We start from the raw sequence: 15,559 nt of genomic DNA, 5'->3' as shown, positions 1-15,559 counted from the left end.
AATCTGTCTGTCTTGTTTTTCTTTACCTTCTCAGCTTCCAGTTTCCCAGCCAGTGCCAACTATCCAAGGCGAACCTCAGATCCCAGTTGCAACACAACCCTCAGTTGTTCCAGTCCATTCTGGTGCTCATTTCCTCCCTATGGGACAGCCACTCCCTGCTTCCTTACTCCCTCAGTACTCTGTCTCTCAAATTCCTATCTCAGCTCCTCATGTGTCTGCGGCTCAGACAGGTTTCTCAGCTCTTCCCATCACAATTGCAGCTGGCATTAATCAGCCTCTGCTCACCTTGGCTTCATCGGCTACAGCAGCTGCGATCCCAGGGGGATCAACTGTGGCTCCTAGTCAGCTTCCAACCCTTGTGCAGCCTGTGACTCAGCTGCCAAGTCAGGTTCACCCACAGCTTCTGCAGCCATCAGTTCAGTCCATGGGAATACCAGCTAACCTTGGACAAGCTGCTGAGGTTCCACTTCCCTCTGGAGATGTTCTGTACCAGGTATCGTGTTGCCTAGCAAAAAGGAGGGTACCAGCGAGTTTGGTTCTAATAGTAGACGGTCAAGGACCTGAAAATCTAGTAGTTGAATATCAGAATAATTAGCAATAACAATATAGTCGCTGATCTTGCCTAGAGAAGCTAAAATAGTAAAATTCTGATAAAGGATACAGTGATGATGTCTAACGATTCGTTTCCATTTCTCTCAAGACACCTCTTAAAAGTCAGTGTTAAGCTAATTAAATGCTAGGTATGGCTACTAAGAGAGTACATAAGGCTACTTTTCTAATAGGAAAAATAAACAGAGTATCCAACATGGTATCAATAAAAAGCTTCAGGGTTTGGATTTAGAAGATTAGCAGGTCATGATATGACTGGAATGACTGAAGCCTTGAAGAGCTTTTGCATTCACCCATTTAAGATTGGCTAGAAAGTAGATATTTTTCTGGAAGGAATTATGACTCTTCCTCCTATTTAAATAATCTCCAGGAGGAAAGCCCCCCAGCAATTTCAAGTACAGCTGAAGAGTCCTGTCCCCTAAACTGAAATCAGTAATTATCTTTAAATCTCCTTTAAATTATTAGAAAAGAGTAGGCTACTTCTTTGCTTATGTGCATTCTTTTTTTTTTCTTTTTTTTTGGCATGTCTTGCTGTTTTGCTAATTTGATGACCTGACTTGCACTAACTCACCTTCCTCATTTCTATCACAGGGCTTCCCACCTCGATTGCCACCACAATACCCAGGAGATTCAAATATTGCTCCCTCTTCCAGCGTGGCTTCTGTTTGCATCCCTTCTACAGTCTTATCCCCTCCCATGCCGACAGAAGCATTAGCTACACCAGGTTACTTTCCTACAGTGGTGCAGCCTTATATGGAATCAAATCTTGTAGTTCCTGTGGGCAGTATAGGAGGACAGGTTCAAGTGCCCCAACCAGCAGTGAGTTTAGCACAAGCCCCCACTACATCCTCCCAGCAAGCAGTTCTGGAGGTAAATGGAATTTCTGCATGTTTATATCTAAAACATATATATAATGAGCCCTGGCTGGTGTTCTCAGTGGTTAGAGTGTCAGTCTGCTCACTGAAGGGTCGTGGGTTCGATTCCTAGTCAAGGGCACGTACCTGGGTTGCAGGTTTGTTCCCCGGCCCCAGTTGGGGTGAGTGTGGGAAGCACCCAATCGGTGTGTCTCTCTCATGTCGATTTTTCTGTCTCTCTCTTCCTCCCTTACCCTTCCCTTCCACCACTCTCTCAAAAAAAATAAATCAATGGAAAAGAATATCCTCAGGTGAGGGAAATAAATAAATAAATAAATAAATAAATAAATAAAACATATATATTCTGAGGTAAACGTTACAAAGGAGAAACAGGCTCCCTGGTTTAGAACTCATTTGGAGACTATTTCAAACTAACTTCTGAATGATTTTTTTTACAGCAGAATGAAATGCCAATGTGGGGGCCTTGTTGCCACTGGCTGTTCTGTTGGGAAGTGAGTGTGCCTTGGAGAAGATTAACCCTGTTAGCACTTCACTTCTCTAGCTAGTACTTTAGCCATTCTTCTCCTTTCACAAATTCTTGCCATTGGCAGTCATAAGACTATCTTATCCTGCTGTGCTCCCAGTAATCATTTTTGCCCTACTAGGAGAAAGATCTGAGTCATCTTTGCACTTTGCTCTGCCTGCCCTATTGCACACTTCTGGTAAGATGCTGGCTGCATGGCAAATTGTAGTTTCTCACTACCTAGCAACTGTGTTGGCTGGTATCACACCATGCAGTCTATATCAGACTAGCTTTAGAAACTTCTTTTGGAATTTTAAGAGCACTGTCTCTAGATGCTGAATATTGAGAATTACTAGTAAATTTCATGCTTCTAGGACTTAAGGGAGAGATAAGAAAGAAAAAAAAAAAGTAGCTTTTTGGGAACGGTGAATGATAAATAAAATCTATTGCTGCCAAAATTGGAATTATCCTTTCTATTTACAGAGTACTCAGGGAGTCTCTCAGGTTGCTCCTCCAGAGCCAGTTCCAGTAGCACAGCCACAACCTCCCCAGCCTACCACTTTGGTCTCTTCTATAGACAGGTATGTAAAAGTAAAATACTCTGTCCTTGACTGGTAGGTAGGATGGTATGAAACTTCAAAATATCAAAACTTTAAATCTCATTGTAAACTGAACTTTTTTTTGTAGTGCGCATTCAGATGTTGCTTCAGGTATGAGCGATGGCAATGAGAATGTCCCGTCATCCAGCGGAAGACATGAAGGGAGAGCAGCAAAACGCCATTATCGAAAATCTGTAAGAAGCCGCTCTCGTCATGAAAAGACTTCACGCCCAAAATTGAGAATTTTGAATGTAAGTATTGCTGATTTGTGGGTTTCATATAGTGAATAGTATTTAAATATTTCTAAGGCACAGGTGTATTGATGAAACTTTTGGATTTTCTAATCACTCAAATGATACTGTTATATTCCACATTTCTATGATAAGGCTCTATTTACCTTTTAGAAAAAGAATAGTTTTAGTTTGTAAAAAAAAGCCCTTACATTTCTTTCAAACTCTTCAGTGGAAAATGAGTATGTATCTCAAAGGCTCATATTTTCTTATGGTTTTTTTGCTACCGGTTTAAGAGGCAGAGTACCAGTGCCAGGAATAGTGGTAACATCACACTTAAGTTCAAATGATAATCTGCATTACTTTCTCAAATTCGGTAACAAAGGTAAGTGTGGTCTTCTGAGATACCTTTTCTTTTTTCTTTTTAGGTTTCAAATAAAGGAGACCGGGTAGTAGAATGCCAGTTAGAAACTCACAATCGGAAAATGGTTACATTCAAATTTGATTTAGATGGTGACAACCCCGAGGAGATAGCAACAATTATGGTATGTCTCCATTTGGAGTTCCGGTTTTGCCTTAGTACTTGATCTAAATAATCACTGCCTTAGGTAGATACACAGTATTTTGTAATCTATTTTGACAGTTACACATTTATTTCTATGTGAATATAACTAGTACATCAAACCTGTGATTTTTAGGATTTTTTTGTCTAGGACATGTCTAACTAGTATTGAACTTACACATCAAGTAAATAATAATATAGGTGGTATGCAAATAGGACAGAAGTCATGAAATGGGTAATTGAATGACTTAAAGCTTGAGAAACATTGTACTAATCAGACTGATATCACATTTCTTTTACAGGTGAACAATGACTTTATTCTAGCAGTAGAGAGAGAGTCTTTTGTGGATCAAGTGCGGGAAATTATTGAAAAAGCTGATGAAATGCTCAGTGAGGATGTCAGTGTGGAACCAGAGGGTGACCAGGGATTGGAGAGTCTACAGGGAAAGGATGACTATGGATTTTCAGGTTCTCAAGTAGGTTCACCATTCTCATAGTGAAGGGTTGTTTATTTAAAATATTACCATAGTGCTAAATTTGCCATGCAAAATGTCCAGTGCTATCCTTACACCTCTGACCGAGATTATTGAACATTTACGTTCTCTTTGCATGTGGCTATTTTCTTTGCCTAATTCAGACTGCATTTGAGAATGAATTGAACTACTTTTGTTTGTTGTAGAAATTGGAGGGAGAATTCAAACAACCACTTCCTGCATCTTCCATGCCACAACAAATAGGTGAATCTCTTTTCTTTCCATGTTTGCTCTTAACCTTTGACCGAAGAAGTTGTGTGCTAATAATGAAATCTTAAAGTTTCATGTCAGTGACAATATATATAGTATAGTAATAATGCAATTAAGTGGTTTGTTTCTTTTAAACCAGGCATTCCTACCAGTTCTTTAACTCAAGTTGTTCATTCTGCTGGAAGACGGTTTATAGTGAGTCCTGTACCAGAAAGTCGATTACGAGAATCAAAAGTTTTCTCCAGTGAAATATCAGATACAGGTAAGGAATTGCTTCTACCACATACTTCTATAAATTCTGCAGCATCTCTGCTGTATTGGAAGCTTGGTCATCTAGCAGTAGTTCAGATGATGACATAGACAGTTGTCCTCAATAAAAAAGAGCAGAAAGTTGGGATTATAACCAACAGATAAACATGTGAAGGAAGGAAATAAGTGATGAATAGAAAAGATTAAAGAGAAAGAGCCAAAAGGGACAGCCATAGCTAGATATAGTTCATGTAATAGACACTATGTAGATAACAGTAATATGTGTTTGTTTCTCCATTTAGTACTATTCTGTAGGCTTTGAGGTTACTTCATATTTTCTTTTTTCAGAAATATTCATACATACTAACTTACTTTGATCCAACTACTTTGCTGTTTTAGAACCTATCATTTCTTTGGGACAGGTTTTAACCTTGTTGGTGTGTGGCATTGTTGGTAATCCAAAAATAGATTGTTAGGATAATCTTTTGAATCCACCCTTTAAAAATGGACTGATTCTGAATTTTTTATTCTCTTTTGCAGTTGCTGCCACTACGTCTCATGGTGCTGGAATGAACTTGTCTCACTCGGCTTCATCCCTTAGTCTACAGCAGGCCTTTTCTGAACTTAAAAATGCCCAGATGACAGAAGGACCCAATACAGCACCTCCCAACTTTAGTCATTCAGGACCAACATTTCCAGTAGTACCTCCTTCCGTGGGTAGCATTGCTGGAGTCCCAACCACAGCAGCAGCCACACTTTCAGTATCAGTCCCTCTAACTAGCTGCCCTCTTAATGACATTTCCACATCAGTAATTCAATCTGAGATTACAGTGCCCACTGAAAAAGGGATTGCCACCTGCACAAGTGCAACTTCAAGTGATCTCCCTATACCACCTGTGTCTGAAGAATCATCAATACTTTCCAGCATGGTTTCAGGCATCACAGTACCTACAGTTGTCTCAACATCAGCAACATCCCAGTCAGTTCAAACTCCCACATCTGGGAGTGTTGTTTCTAGTACAGGCACTTTCCCCTCTATACCAGTTTCAGCAACTTCAGCCTCTGCAGTGGGCAGTGCTGCTGCCCCTGGGGCTAAGCCTCCACCTGTTTTATCTCAGCAGTCAGCAGGCAGTACTACTACAGGGGCAGCCACTTTAACCTCAGTTTCTACTACCACTCCATTCCCAAGCATAGCTTCACAGCCATCTCTTCAACTTAGCAGCAGCACCTCTGCTCCTACTCTAGCTGAAACGGTGGTTAGTGCACACTCACTTGATAAAACATCTCACAGCAGTACAACTGGATTGGCTTTGTCCCTCTCTGCGTCATCTTCCTCCCCTTCCCCTGGAGCAGCAGTATCTAGTTCCATTTCTCAACCTGGTGGGGTGCATCCTTTGGTCACTCCCTCAGTTATAGCTTCTACTACTGTCCTTCCCCAAGCAGCAGGACCTACTTCTATACCTTTATTACCCCAAGTACCTACTATCCCACCCTTGGTACAGCCTGTTGCCAGTGTGCCTGCTGTACAGCAGACATTAATTCATAGTCAGCCTCAACCAGCTTTGCTTCCCAACCAGCCTCATACACACTGTCCTGAAATAGATGCTGATACACAATCCAAAGCTCCTGGGATTGATGACATAAAGACTCTAGAGGAAAAGCTTCGGTCTCTCTTTAGTGAACATGGCTCATCTGGAACTCAACATGCCTCTGTCTCACTGGAGACATCACTAGTGGTAGAGACCAATGTCACACCAGGCATCCCAACCACTGCTGTTGCACCCAGCAAACTCATGACTTCAACTACAAGTACTTGCTTACCACCAACTAGTTTGCCATTAGGAGCAACTGGTTTGCCCGTTATACCAGTGGTCACCCCTGGGCAAGTTTCTACTCCAGTCACCTATGTTTCAGCCCCAGTCAGCACTACACAAGGAGTGAAACCTGGAACTGCTCCATCAAAGCCACCTTTAACTAAGGCTCCAGTAAGATTCTTGTTTTGAAATAATTTGATAAATATGATCACTCTTTTTTCCTCCTAATAAATGCATTTTTCTACTCAGCTTTGCAAATTACAAATGAAGTTATAAAAATGCCTGGCTGATAGTAGGCCCTCGGGGTATTTATTACATAAACTGATTAAAGGTAATTTTAGGGTATATATACATTGAACATGAGGTATTTTTCCTTTTGAAATAATGGCAGGATTTTGGGGTTAATTTACGATTTTCTAAAAATTTATAATAATCAGGTAAAATTACAGGCATATCTTCCTAATTGGTACAAACTGAAGGAATCTGTATCCCAAAAGAACTAAATGCTTCTGCTGCCAGTTATACATAGTAACAGCAGTTCATAATCTTTGTTTCAGTGAGAATGAAGCAGATTTTCTGCTTTGCTTAGATTCCACAGATGTACAATAGGGTTTATAAAAAATTAGAAGTTGGTGATAAGTTTGATACAAAGGAGGACAAAAGAATCAAATCCTAGGAATATCATAACTAGAAGGTGTTTTCTAATTCTGCTGTGGTGGGTTTCCTCTCATTCTGCCATCTTCAGTCTCTCTGACCTCTCCAAGTAACAAGGCTGTACTTCTTTTCTACTGTATTGTATACATTGCCATTGATGTGCAATTCTTTTTTACAGTAGGGTAATACAGAGGCTTCAGACCAAAAAAAAATTGCTTGATAGTATTGGGTTTCTAATGCCTTTTGTTATCATACTTGCCTCTTGGTTATTTCTGAACTGTTTTGTTTTTTCAGAAAAGCCTTGTTTGTTTTTGGAAAACCCAGATTATACTGTACCAAGTCAGTGGTTCAAAAATATCTGGACTGTGCCTCTCATATCCACACAGCCTTTGTTCCCTCTATTTTCCCTAGAGAATAACTTCCTACTAAATTTTACTGTTCATTTTATTGGTATGTCACAGTAACCCCTATAATAATATCATGGTTATAATATCCTTTATTTAAGACAGATACCAGAGTATAACCCAGGTGACAAGTATGCCTTAACTAAATACATGTTATTCTTATGCTTCTGCAGTTTGAATTAGTTGATTTGTTCTCCAGTATGTAGTCTTTACATTTTAGTGTCTCATGGACTTGAATTTTCCTTCATTGTCTGTAGGTGCTGCCAGTGGGTACTGAACTTCTAGCTGGTATTCCTACCAGTGAGCAGCTGCCACCTCTTCCAGGACCTTCAGTAACTCAGGTGCCCCAAGCCTTGGCAGATTTCTTTTTGTGCCCCTATTTTCTTTCACAAAGGTTAAATTTTCCATTGGGGGATCTTGGTTTCTGGCTTCTGTTTGGTTTTGACTTAGTAACAACTTTCTTTTAAAACATTGTAGCTAATGACCCAAGCCCTGCTTAAAGTAAGAGGGTTCATAGGTTTTTTTGTTTGTAATGTTGCTTCAAGTCATCCAGAAAACATTTAATATTAATATTGTTTCATATCTTACTAAGAAAGAAAATAGCTAAGTTGACATTTTGCCAGGCAAATATAATTTCTTCTCTCGTTCACACTTTCGTAGAATAGTGAAATTGCTACTTAAGTATGAGATAATTTGTTCTAGATTATCATGGAAATAAAAAATTACATGTAAACAAAATTAACTTTGAAAGTTCCTTAGGAAAGGGTACCGTATTAATAATTGATAATGTTCTTTTTTCTATGAGTTTAGTGCAACTAATTTTTTCTTGAATTTGACATTTCTAATTAAGTAATTGGCTTATATATAGGTTGGTATAAGGGTGACATTTCATGAAAAATATACAGTATATTTTATCTTTTTTTTTTTTTTTTTAATCCTTACCCGAGGATATTTTTTCCATTGCTTTTTCAGAGAGAGTGGAAGGGAGAGAGAGATCAATTGGTTGCCTCCTGAACATGCCCCAACCAGGGCCAGGAATTGAGCCTGTAACCAAGGTACGTGCCCTTGGCCTTAATCGAACCTGGCACCCTTCAGTCCACGGGCCAACACTCTAACCACTGAGCCAAACTGGCTAGGGCAATATATTATATCTTTAAATACAAAAATCACACAGCTCAGGTGAAATGAGATTCCTCATAGAGGAACCGAGACCAGAGCCGTGAATGTGAGATTCCTATGGGTAGAATGATGGTCAGAATTGCCCACAGTATTTAAATTCTTTCCTTTTTCCACCCTACCCTACCACCCCACAAGTTTACTTAAATTCCCATAGGAATTACTCATTATGCATCCATTATAACCATGAAAAAGCTTCTATGTGGGTCAAACCTAGTAAACATTGTAACTAAATTAGGAATTTAATTTAGAATTATATGTAAGAAAAACATAGTAAATTGCCAATCTGAGAAGTCTGAATTTACCTCTACTTCTTAATCCCAAATATACAGTAGAACATAACTCCAACAGAGAGGCCCCCTCCATCAGCCACTAAGTTTTGAAAAAAAATTGCATTATGGAATCAATTAGGATTTTAAATCTGTTTCCTCAGAGGAATTTAAATTCCTAAGAGGCCTCTAAGTGTGATGAGAAATAGCAATAAGACACGTGGAGGGGTAAGTGAATAGCACCTACATATAGGCAGGGAAAAGCATAAGTAAAGGTTTTAGAAGAACAGGTTGATAGAAGCCAAGGTAGATGGACATTTAGAGGCTGTAGCAAAGGGTAAAAGTTATGGCCTTGAGGTGGGTGGTAGTAAGGCCTGGTTTATAGACCTCCAGGTTCTCCTTGCTGCCATCTGTAGGGTGGATATCAGAGTATAGATTGTTAAAACCTTAAGAAAAGAACAGTATTCCTTGATAGTGGCAGAATATATTAATGCCATTTTTTATTTGTAAAGTCAAGTTCTCAGAAAGATGTACCAAACTGAAAAAATAAGGAACATGTGATACGATTGATCGATCAGTGGATCTTCATACATTTTTCAGAATATATACAGGGTGTCCTCCAAAAATGTATACATACACATTAACAGCTGATAGCTCAATTTTGAAAATGAAATGTATTTTAATAAATACTGCCTTAATATTTATTCAAAATGTGTATATACATTTTGGGGGGACAGCTTACATATACATACATATATATACACACACATATACATACATATGTATATGTGTGTGTGTACTTATTTATTTATTTTTAACCTTCACCCAAGGATATTTTTTCCATTGATTTTTAGAAAGAGTAGGAGGGAGGGGGAGAGAGAGAGAAAAGCATCGATGTGAGAGAGACACATTGATTAGTTGCCTCCATCACGAGCCCAGAACCTGCAAGCCAGCTATGTGCCCTTGACCAGGAATCAAACCCTCAACCCTTCTGGTACATGGGCCAGCACTCTATCCACTGAGCCAAACCGGCCAGGGCCAAAATATATTTTTAAGGAGAGGACAAATAGACAACTTTTCTATCACTTTAAGTAACATTAAACATAAGGTAAGAAAGACTTAGAAACTGTAAAAACATAAATGTAACCATTTCTATAGGGTTTGAGGTTGACATAAAATTTTGAGAGACTGGTAAATTATTCTAGCAGTATAACTAAGTTGAACTTAGTATACTGAGTTTTATATTCAGTGACCAGACACATTATGTCATGTCAATCTAAAGCATAAAAGTATGTTTTATGGGCTATATATAAGGACTCTGAATATACCAAAGACCTATACTTAGTGTGGTTGTTTTCATTCCATCCCAGCAACCCCTGGAAGATCTTGATGCTCAGTTGAGAAGAACACTTAGTCCAGAGACTACTGCGGTGACATCTGCAGTTGGTGTAAGTTTTTAAAATCTTGATAGAATCTTCCCATAACCCTAATGTATTATATTCCTAGAACATAAACTGTAACCTAGACTATTAATACCTTTAACACCTATTTAGTCTTTGCTTGTTCGAGCCATCAGAAATGAAACAGGTTAATGAAAAATTAACACTGAGCTAGTAGTATAACTGGAAAAGATTTGATTTGAAAAATACTTTTCTTTATCTCTGGTTAGAATTACACCACAGATCAATCCTATGTATTTGTATTTATGCTTTGGAGGGGACTATACTTTAAAGTTTTAACTTCTTTCTTTTAGAATGTGACACGGTAATATTCTGATTAAAACTGCTTTTCTGTGAATATTCAAGTTATACTCAAGTATACCATGAGAAAAAATTAATAAAGCAAGATAGAAGGGTTAAGACTCAATTTCTTCTTTAAAATCTATCTTTCTTATTTGTAGGCTGTTAAAAAAACAATTCCCTCAGACATAAGTGTTTCTTCACATATGCTATCTTTCTTTCTGCCCTTTATAAAGGCCAGAGGAAAGGCAGCAGGACAAAAGTTTAAGAGTGACTGAAGCTAAAGATTTTATGGTATCTTGTGTGTATGTGTTTTGCAGCCTGTGTCCGTGGTGGCTCCGACAGCAGTTACAGAAGCAGGAGCACGGCCTCAGAAGGATGGTGAGAAGCATCCTTCTTCCTCTTAGATTACTGCTTCCAAACCTCCCTATAATTGACTTTAAAGGTTACTATTTCAAAGACACATGCTTAAGAATGTAGGTGTACTTAAGACTGTTTTAAAGCACATTTTTATGTATTTCATGACCGAGAACTATTGATAGGAATATCCAGAGCATGTAATATTAGCAAATTAATAAACCTTTTACTTTTTTTTGAGGGAGAGCATGCAAGGAGTAATGATAGTTTCTTGACATGAAACTCTTTGTTATTAGTTAAGCTAAATCCTTGCTAAGAGAGATGAGGAAATTCAAGGACATATGAGAGTTATTTACTGGTAACTTCTTGGCTTTTATGAATATTTAAAGATAGAGATAAACTTGAATAGCATAGATGGTAGAAATATAAATATAAGATTACCAGTTTAAACATTTTTATCTATTTTTGGAGTCATTAAAATTAGCATGTCTATGAAATATAATCTCTTTAGGAAGGAATACTTCCAACTTAATTTTGCAAAAATTGTCTATATCAGCAGCTTAAATATTTTATTAGGACTTTTATCACCATGTGCTCAGACATAAGTCCATATCAATTGCTGCTGTTCTAAAGTTTTAGAGTGAGTTTCTTTACACTAAATGATCAGTCCCACAGAACCTAGGAAATTTGAAATAGTTCTGTTTTTTTGTTGCCTTTTCCTTCAGAATCAAGTTTAAAAGTGAAAATACTTAAATGTGAGCTATACTTAGGCAATGTGATTTTTGTATAGCACATGCTTAATATTAATTTTCCCTTTTTATAGAAATATATCTATTCTCAATACCACTTGACATAAATGTATTACTATTAATAAGATTACCTAAGTGCTATTACTTCTTCCTGTCTTTCTTAACTACTAAATTTCACATAAAACCTCTCAAAATATTTTCAAGGGAATTGGCTCTCTCGTTTTAAAATAAGTGACTTGAAAATCACTGGAACAAATTATAAAATCTAGAAATGGACAAGCTACAAGGGAATGTAGAATATGAAAAAGGTGACCTTTCATATCATAGAGAAAGTGATAGGATATTTCAGTAAATGGTTTGGGACAACTGGACAGCCATCTGGAAAAAAAACAAAGATCACTAGCCTTAGACCAAAATAAATTCCAAATGGATCAAAGATGAAAAATGATATCATAAAATGGTACTGTAAGGAGACAATAGGAATATTTTCCTTTTTACTATATAGAGCAGGGTCAACTTTTTCTATAAAAGGCCAGAAAGTAAATATTTTATGCTTTGCCGTCCATACAGTCTCTGTCACAACTATTCAGATCTGTTGTAGCCCCAAAGCAGCAATAGACAGAACATAAATTAGTGAGTTTCACTGCGTTCCAATAAAATTTATTTACAAAAATAAGCAGTGGGCTGAATTTGGTCCATGCATTGTAGCTTGCTGATCCTTCATATGGAGAAAGGTGTTACTGTGTTTAATACCCAACCCAGACGTGGTAATAAATTTATATTTTCTGCATGGAAAAAAAACATGCCATTAGGTCCAAAGATAAATGAAAAACTGGGAAATGTTTGTGTGTGCACGTATTCATATCACAAAAAGGGCTACTTTACTGATATAAAGAGTTCTATAAATTCAGCATGAACCAAAAAATAAAAGATACAGAAAAAGTAAACTTAGGCATGAAAATACTTAAATTACTTTATGGTAAAGAAGAGCGAAGTAAAACTACAAGTGATAGCACTTCTCATTTATCATTGGTAAATTCAGAAGTTTCATAGCCACCTGTGATTTGTTACAGCCTCTTTGGAGATAAATTTAGTTATGTCTCTCGAAGTTTTAAATGGAAATGATTCAGCACTTCCATACTTAGGTATTTATTCCACAGCTCTTTAAGAAAATATTTATTAGAGCATTTTTATAATAGCAAGAAGTTTGAATAACTTAAATGTTCATCAGTAGAAGCCTGGTTAAAATGTGGAACTTTTTTTTTTTTACATTTATATCTATATGTTACATACATAGAGTACAAAACTATGCAGCCATTAAAAAGAATGAAACACTGATACAGAATTCTCTTAAGTTACAGCATTAAATGAAAATACCAAAATCAGTATTCTATTGGTTGTGTGAAATAAGGAGAATGCCAGTATAGATTCTATGTCATCTCTAGAAATAAACGAGTGATTGTCCTTAGAGAGCACCTAGGTGGGTTTAAAGTTGCTCAGAACTACATATTAATGATTCTAACACTTTTACTGTCCTATGCTAGGATTTTGCCTAAGTATTGCCTAACCAGTTTGCCGTAGCTGATTTTCATTTAAAAATGGGTCTTAGGTAAATGTCCTAGGTAAAATCTCATTGTTCCCTTCATTTATTTATATCTTTGAGTTAAAGAAGGGATAGCTGAGTATAACTGTCTGTTAACCTTAGTTTTATAGTATCTCTTAATATTGTAGTTAAGCTGCAGAGCTGCTTTGGTTATACAGTAGTTCCCCCTTTTCAGTGTGGGATATGTTCCAAGACCCCCAGTGGATGCCTAGAACTGCTGATAGTACAGAACCCTATATATATATATATATATATATACACACACACACACACACACACACACACACACACACACACACACACACACATATATACACATTATGATTTTTCTTATGCATACCTGATAAAGTTTAATTTATAAATTAGTCACGGTAAAAGACTAACAGTGACTAAGAAAAAACAGAGCAACTCTAACAATATATTGTAATAAAAGTTATGTGCATGTTTTCTCCCTCTCTTCCTCTCCCTCTCTCTCTCTCTCAATATCTGGAATTTCCACTGGTAAATGAAACCACTGAAAGCGAACCCATGGATAAGGGGGGCATCTATAAGTAATTTATTCCTTCAAACAATGCCATATCAATGTACATGTGTACCAGTAAAGGTAGAGGGTAAATGATAAATTTTCAGACTTAGACAATTTTTCTCAAACTATAATCTTTCATAACAAAGGTATCTTGTAGGAGAGCAAACAATAATTTTCCCCTTGTTGGACAAAGCATAAGGGGAAAGGGAGGTAAGGAATTTTTCCTTGCCTCTAACAACTTTCATCTGATATGTAGTTTCATTTTGCTGTACTTCTGGCCAGAGGGGAAAGAAGCTAACTAGAGATGCTAATTTAAGTACTTTTCCTCCTCCATTTATTTGTTCCAGTGTCGCAAGTCACAGCACCTAGTTCAGGAACTGGTGTTTTTAAGATGGGGCGATTTCAGGTAAGACAACCACTTTGCCTTGCTTTGATTCCCCTTTTGGGGGAAACGTATATTTAACAAATTTATTACCTACCTTTTGGGACATAATTGCCAATTTGATGATATATTTCTTTTGTATAGAACTTTATAGCTCTTACTATTTTCCCCTCTTCAAAATAATATGTGCTATTAAAATATGGAATACTTATAACAGTAGATAAATAATAGATAATGATACTATTTGCCTATCCTTCCATCCCCCTGAGGATTACTTTTTGGGTATATTTCCTTCCATTCCTTTTTTCCTATACATGTGATTAACTAAAATTGCCCTTGCTTCACTGAACTCTGAATGATACTTCGTAGTTTTTCCCCTTTCTAATGATTTATTTACCTAACCATTCACCTGTTAGTCATTAGGTTGCTTTTCCAACATAATGAGTAAAGTAACAGTAAACATCTTAGTGTATAAAAATATTTTCCATGCTTAGGATAATCTTTTTAGGATTAATTTCTGAAGTAAAAATACTGGGTCAGCGTCAATGATATATTATTGTATTTTTCCAGTTGGCCCTACAAGGGAACATTTTCTGGCTATTAGTATGCAGTGCCAAACAAACTTCAAAAATCATTTTTATTACTGCTTTAACAACTACTTTCCAATTATTCTTGTCAATCGATGGTTGTTGGCCCCAATTCAACAGCAACAGGAATCCCCAGTTTGGGGTGCAGTGAAGAAGGAAACTTTATTCAGTGCAGTACAACTCAATTGTGATACAGCAGGGCTGTGAAAACAGCACCACTATGAGGCAACCTTGGGGCCAGACCCCTCTCTGGCTCCTTGCTGGTCTGCTCTGCTCCATGCCTGTCAACTCTGGCCTGCAGTGGTCTGCTTTGCTCTGCTCCAACGAGATATCTTCAGTGTTTCAGCTCAGCCAGAAAAATGCAATCTTCAGTCTTTGGTAGAAAGGAAAAGTATGCTCCCAGAGCTAGAAGGTAGCTGACCTTATGTAGACAGAAGTCCCCACCCATGGTTCCTGATTGGTCCATCCTTATGCAAATTAGTATTCCAAATCCTCCCAGTTTGGTCCAAAAGGCACTGTGTTTATTGGCCACAATCGAGCCACTCTGATTGGTTGGTGAAGAAGTTGATAACTACTCAGCTCCAGTTGGGTGGGGACAGCCTCTGTCCTATTGGTTAAAATAGGATTCAAGCAACTCTTTTATAAGGCCTGACTCAGATGGCAGAAACAATGCAGGCAGGTAGTTCAGTGCAGGCTTCTCCCTGAAGCACAGTTTGCATGAGAGGCCCCTGTGTAGAAATGGCTGCTAGGCTTTGTTTTTGTTTGGCTTCTTTTCATTTGAGGCCAGTTAGCCACTAGGAACCCTTCTTAGTAGACATCTTTTTTCTCAGGGTTCACATTCTCATGATAGCACTTGGAGTTGGGGATAGCACTTGGTTGTGTTGATTCTTGAAGCTTAGGTGGCATTTATTGGATTTAATCTTTGTAGTT

General features: G+C 37.6%; 1 protein-coding gene across 12 annotated transcripts in view; it reads left to right on the top strand.

Annotated features, from left to right (window-relative positions):
* WNK1 (WNK lysine deficient protein kinase 1) overlaps positions 1 to 15,559 on the top strand; it is a 146,583-nt gene that overhangs the window by 117,001 nt on the left and 14,023 nt on the right. For 6 of the 12 annotated variants that reach the window (XM_081127946.1, XM_081127945.1, XM_081127944.1 and 3 more), the window contains 13 exons: positions 35 to 493; positions 1,201 to 1,479; positions 2,470 to 2,567; positions 2,674 to 2,836; positions 3,244 to 3,360; positions 3,680 to 3,853; positions 4,057 to 4,114; positions 4,260 to 4,382; positions 4,910 to 6,354; positions 7,499 to 7,582; positions 10,057 to 10,134; positions 10,746 to 10,806; positions 14,008 to 14,066. In XM_081127946.1, the coding sequence (XP_080984072.1) occupies positions 35 to 493; positions 1,201 to 1,479; positions 2,470 to 2,567; positions 2,674 to 2,836; positions 3,244 to 3,360; positions 3,680 to 3,853; positions 4,057 to 4,114; positions 4,260 to 4,382; positions 4,910 to 6,354; positions 7,499 to 7,582; positions 10,057 to 10,134; positions 10,746 to 10,806; positions 14,008 to 14,066 (3,198 nt within the window). The remainder of the gene's footprint in view (positions 1 to 34; positions 494 to 1,200; positions 1,480 to 2,469; positions 2,568 to 2,673; positions 2,837 to 3,243; positions 3,361 to 3,679; positions 3,854 to 4,056; positions 4,115 to 4,259; positions 4,383 to 4,909; positions 6,355 to 7,498; positions 7,583 to 10,056; positions 10,135 to 10,745; positions 10,807 to 14,007; positions 14,067 to 15,559) is intronic. The other 6 variants (XM_081127940.1, XM_081127943.1, XM_081127938.1 and 3 more) reach the window with 2 other exon arrangements.

This window comes from Miniopterus schreibersii, assembly GCF_964146895.1.
Source record: "Miniopterus schreibersii genome assembly, chromosome: 2".
NCBI classification, from domain to species: Eukaryota; Metazoa; Chordata; class Mammalia; order Chiroptera; family Miniopteridae; genus Miniopterus; species Miniopterus schreibersii.
This window is presented reverse-complemented; position numbering and strand designations above follow the sequence as displayed.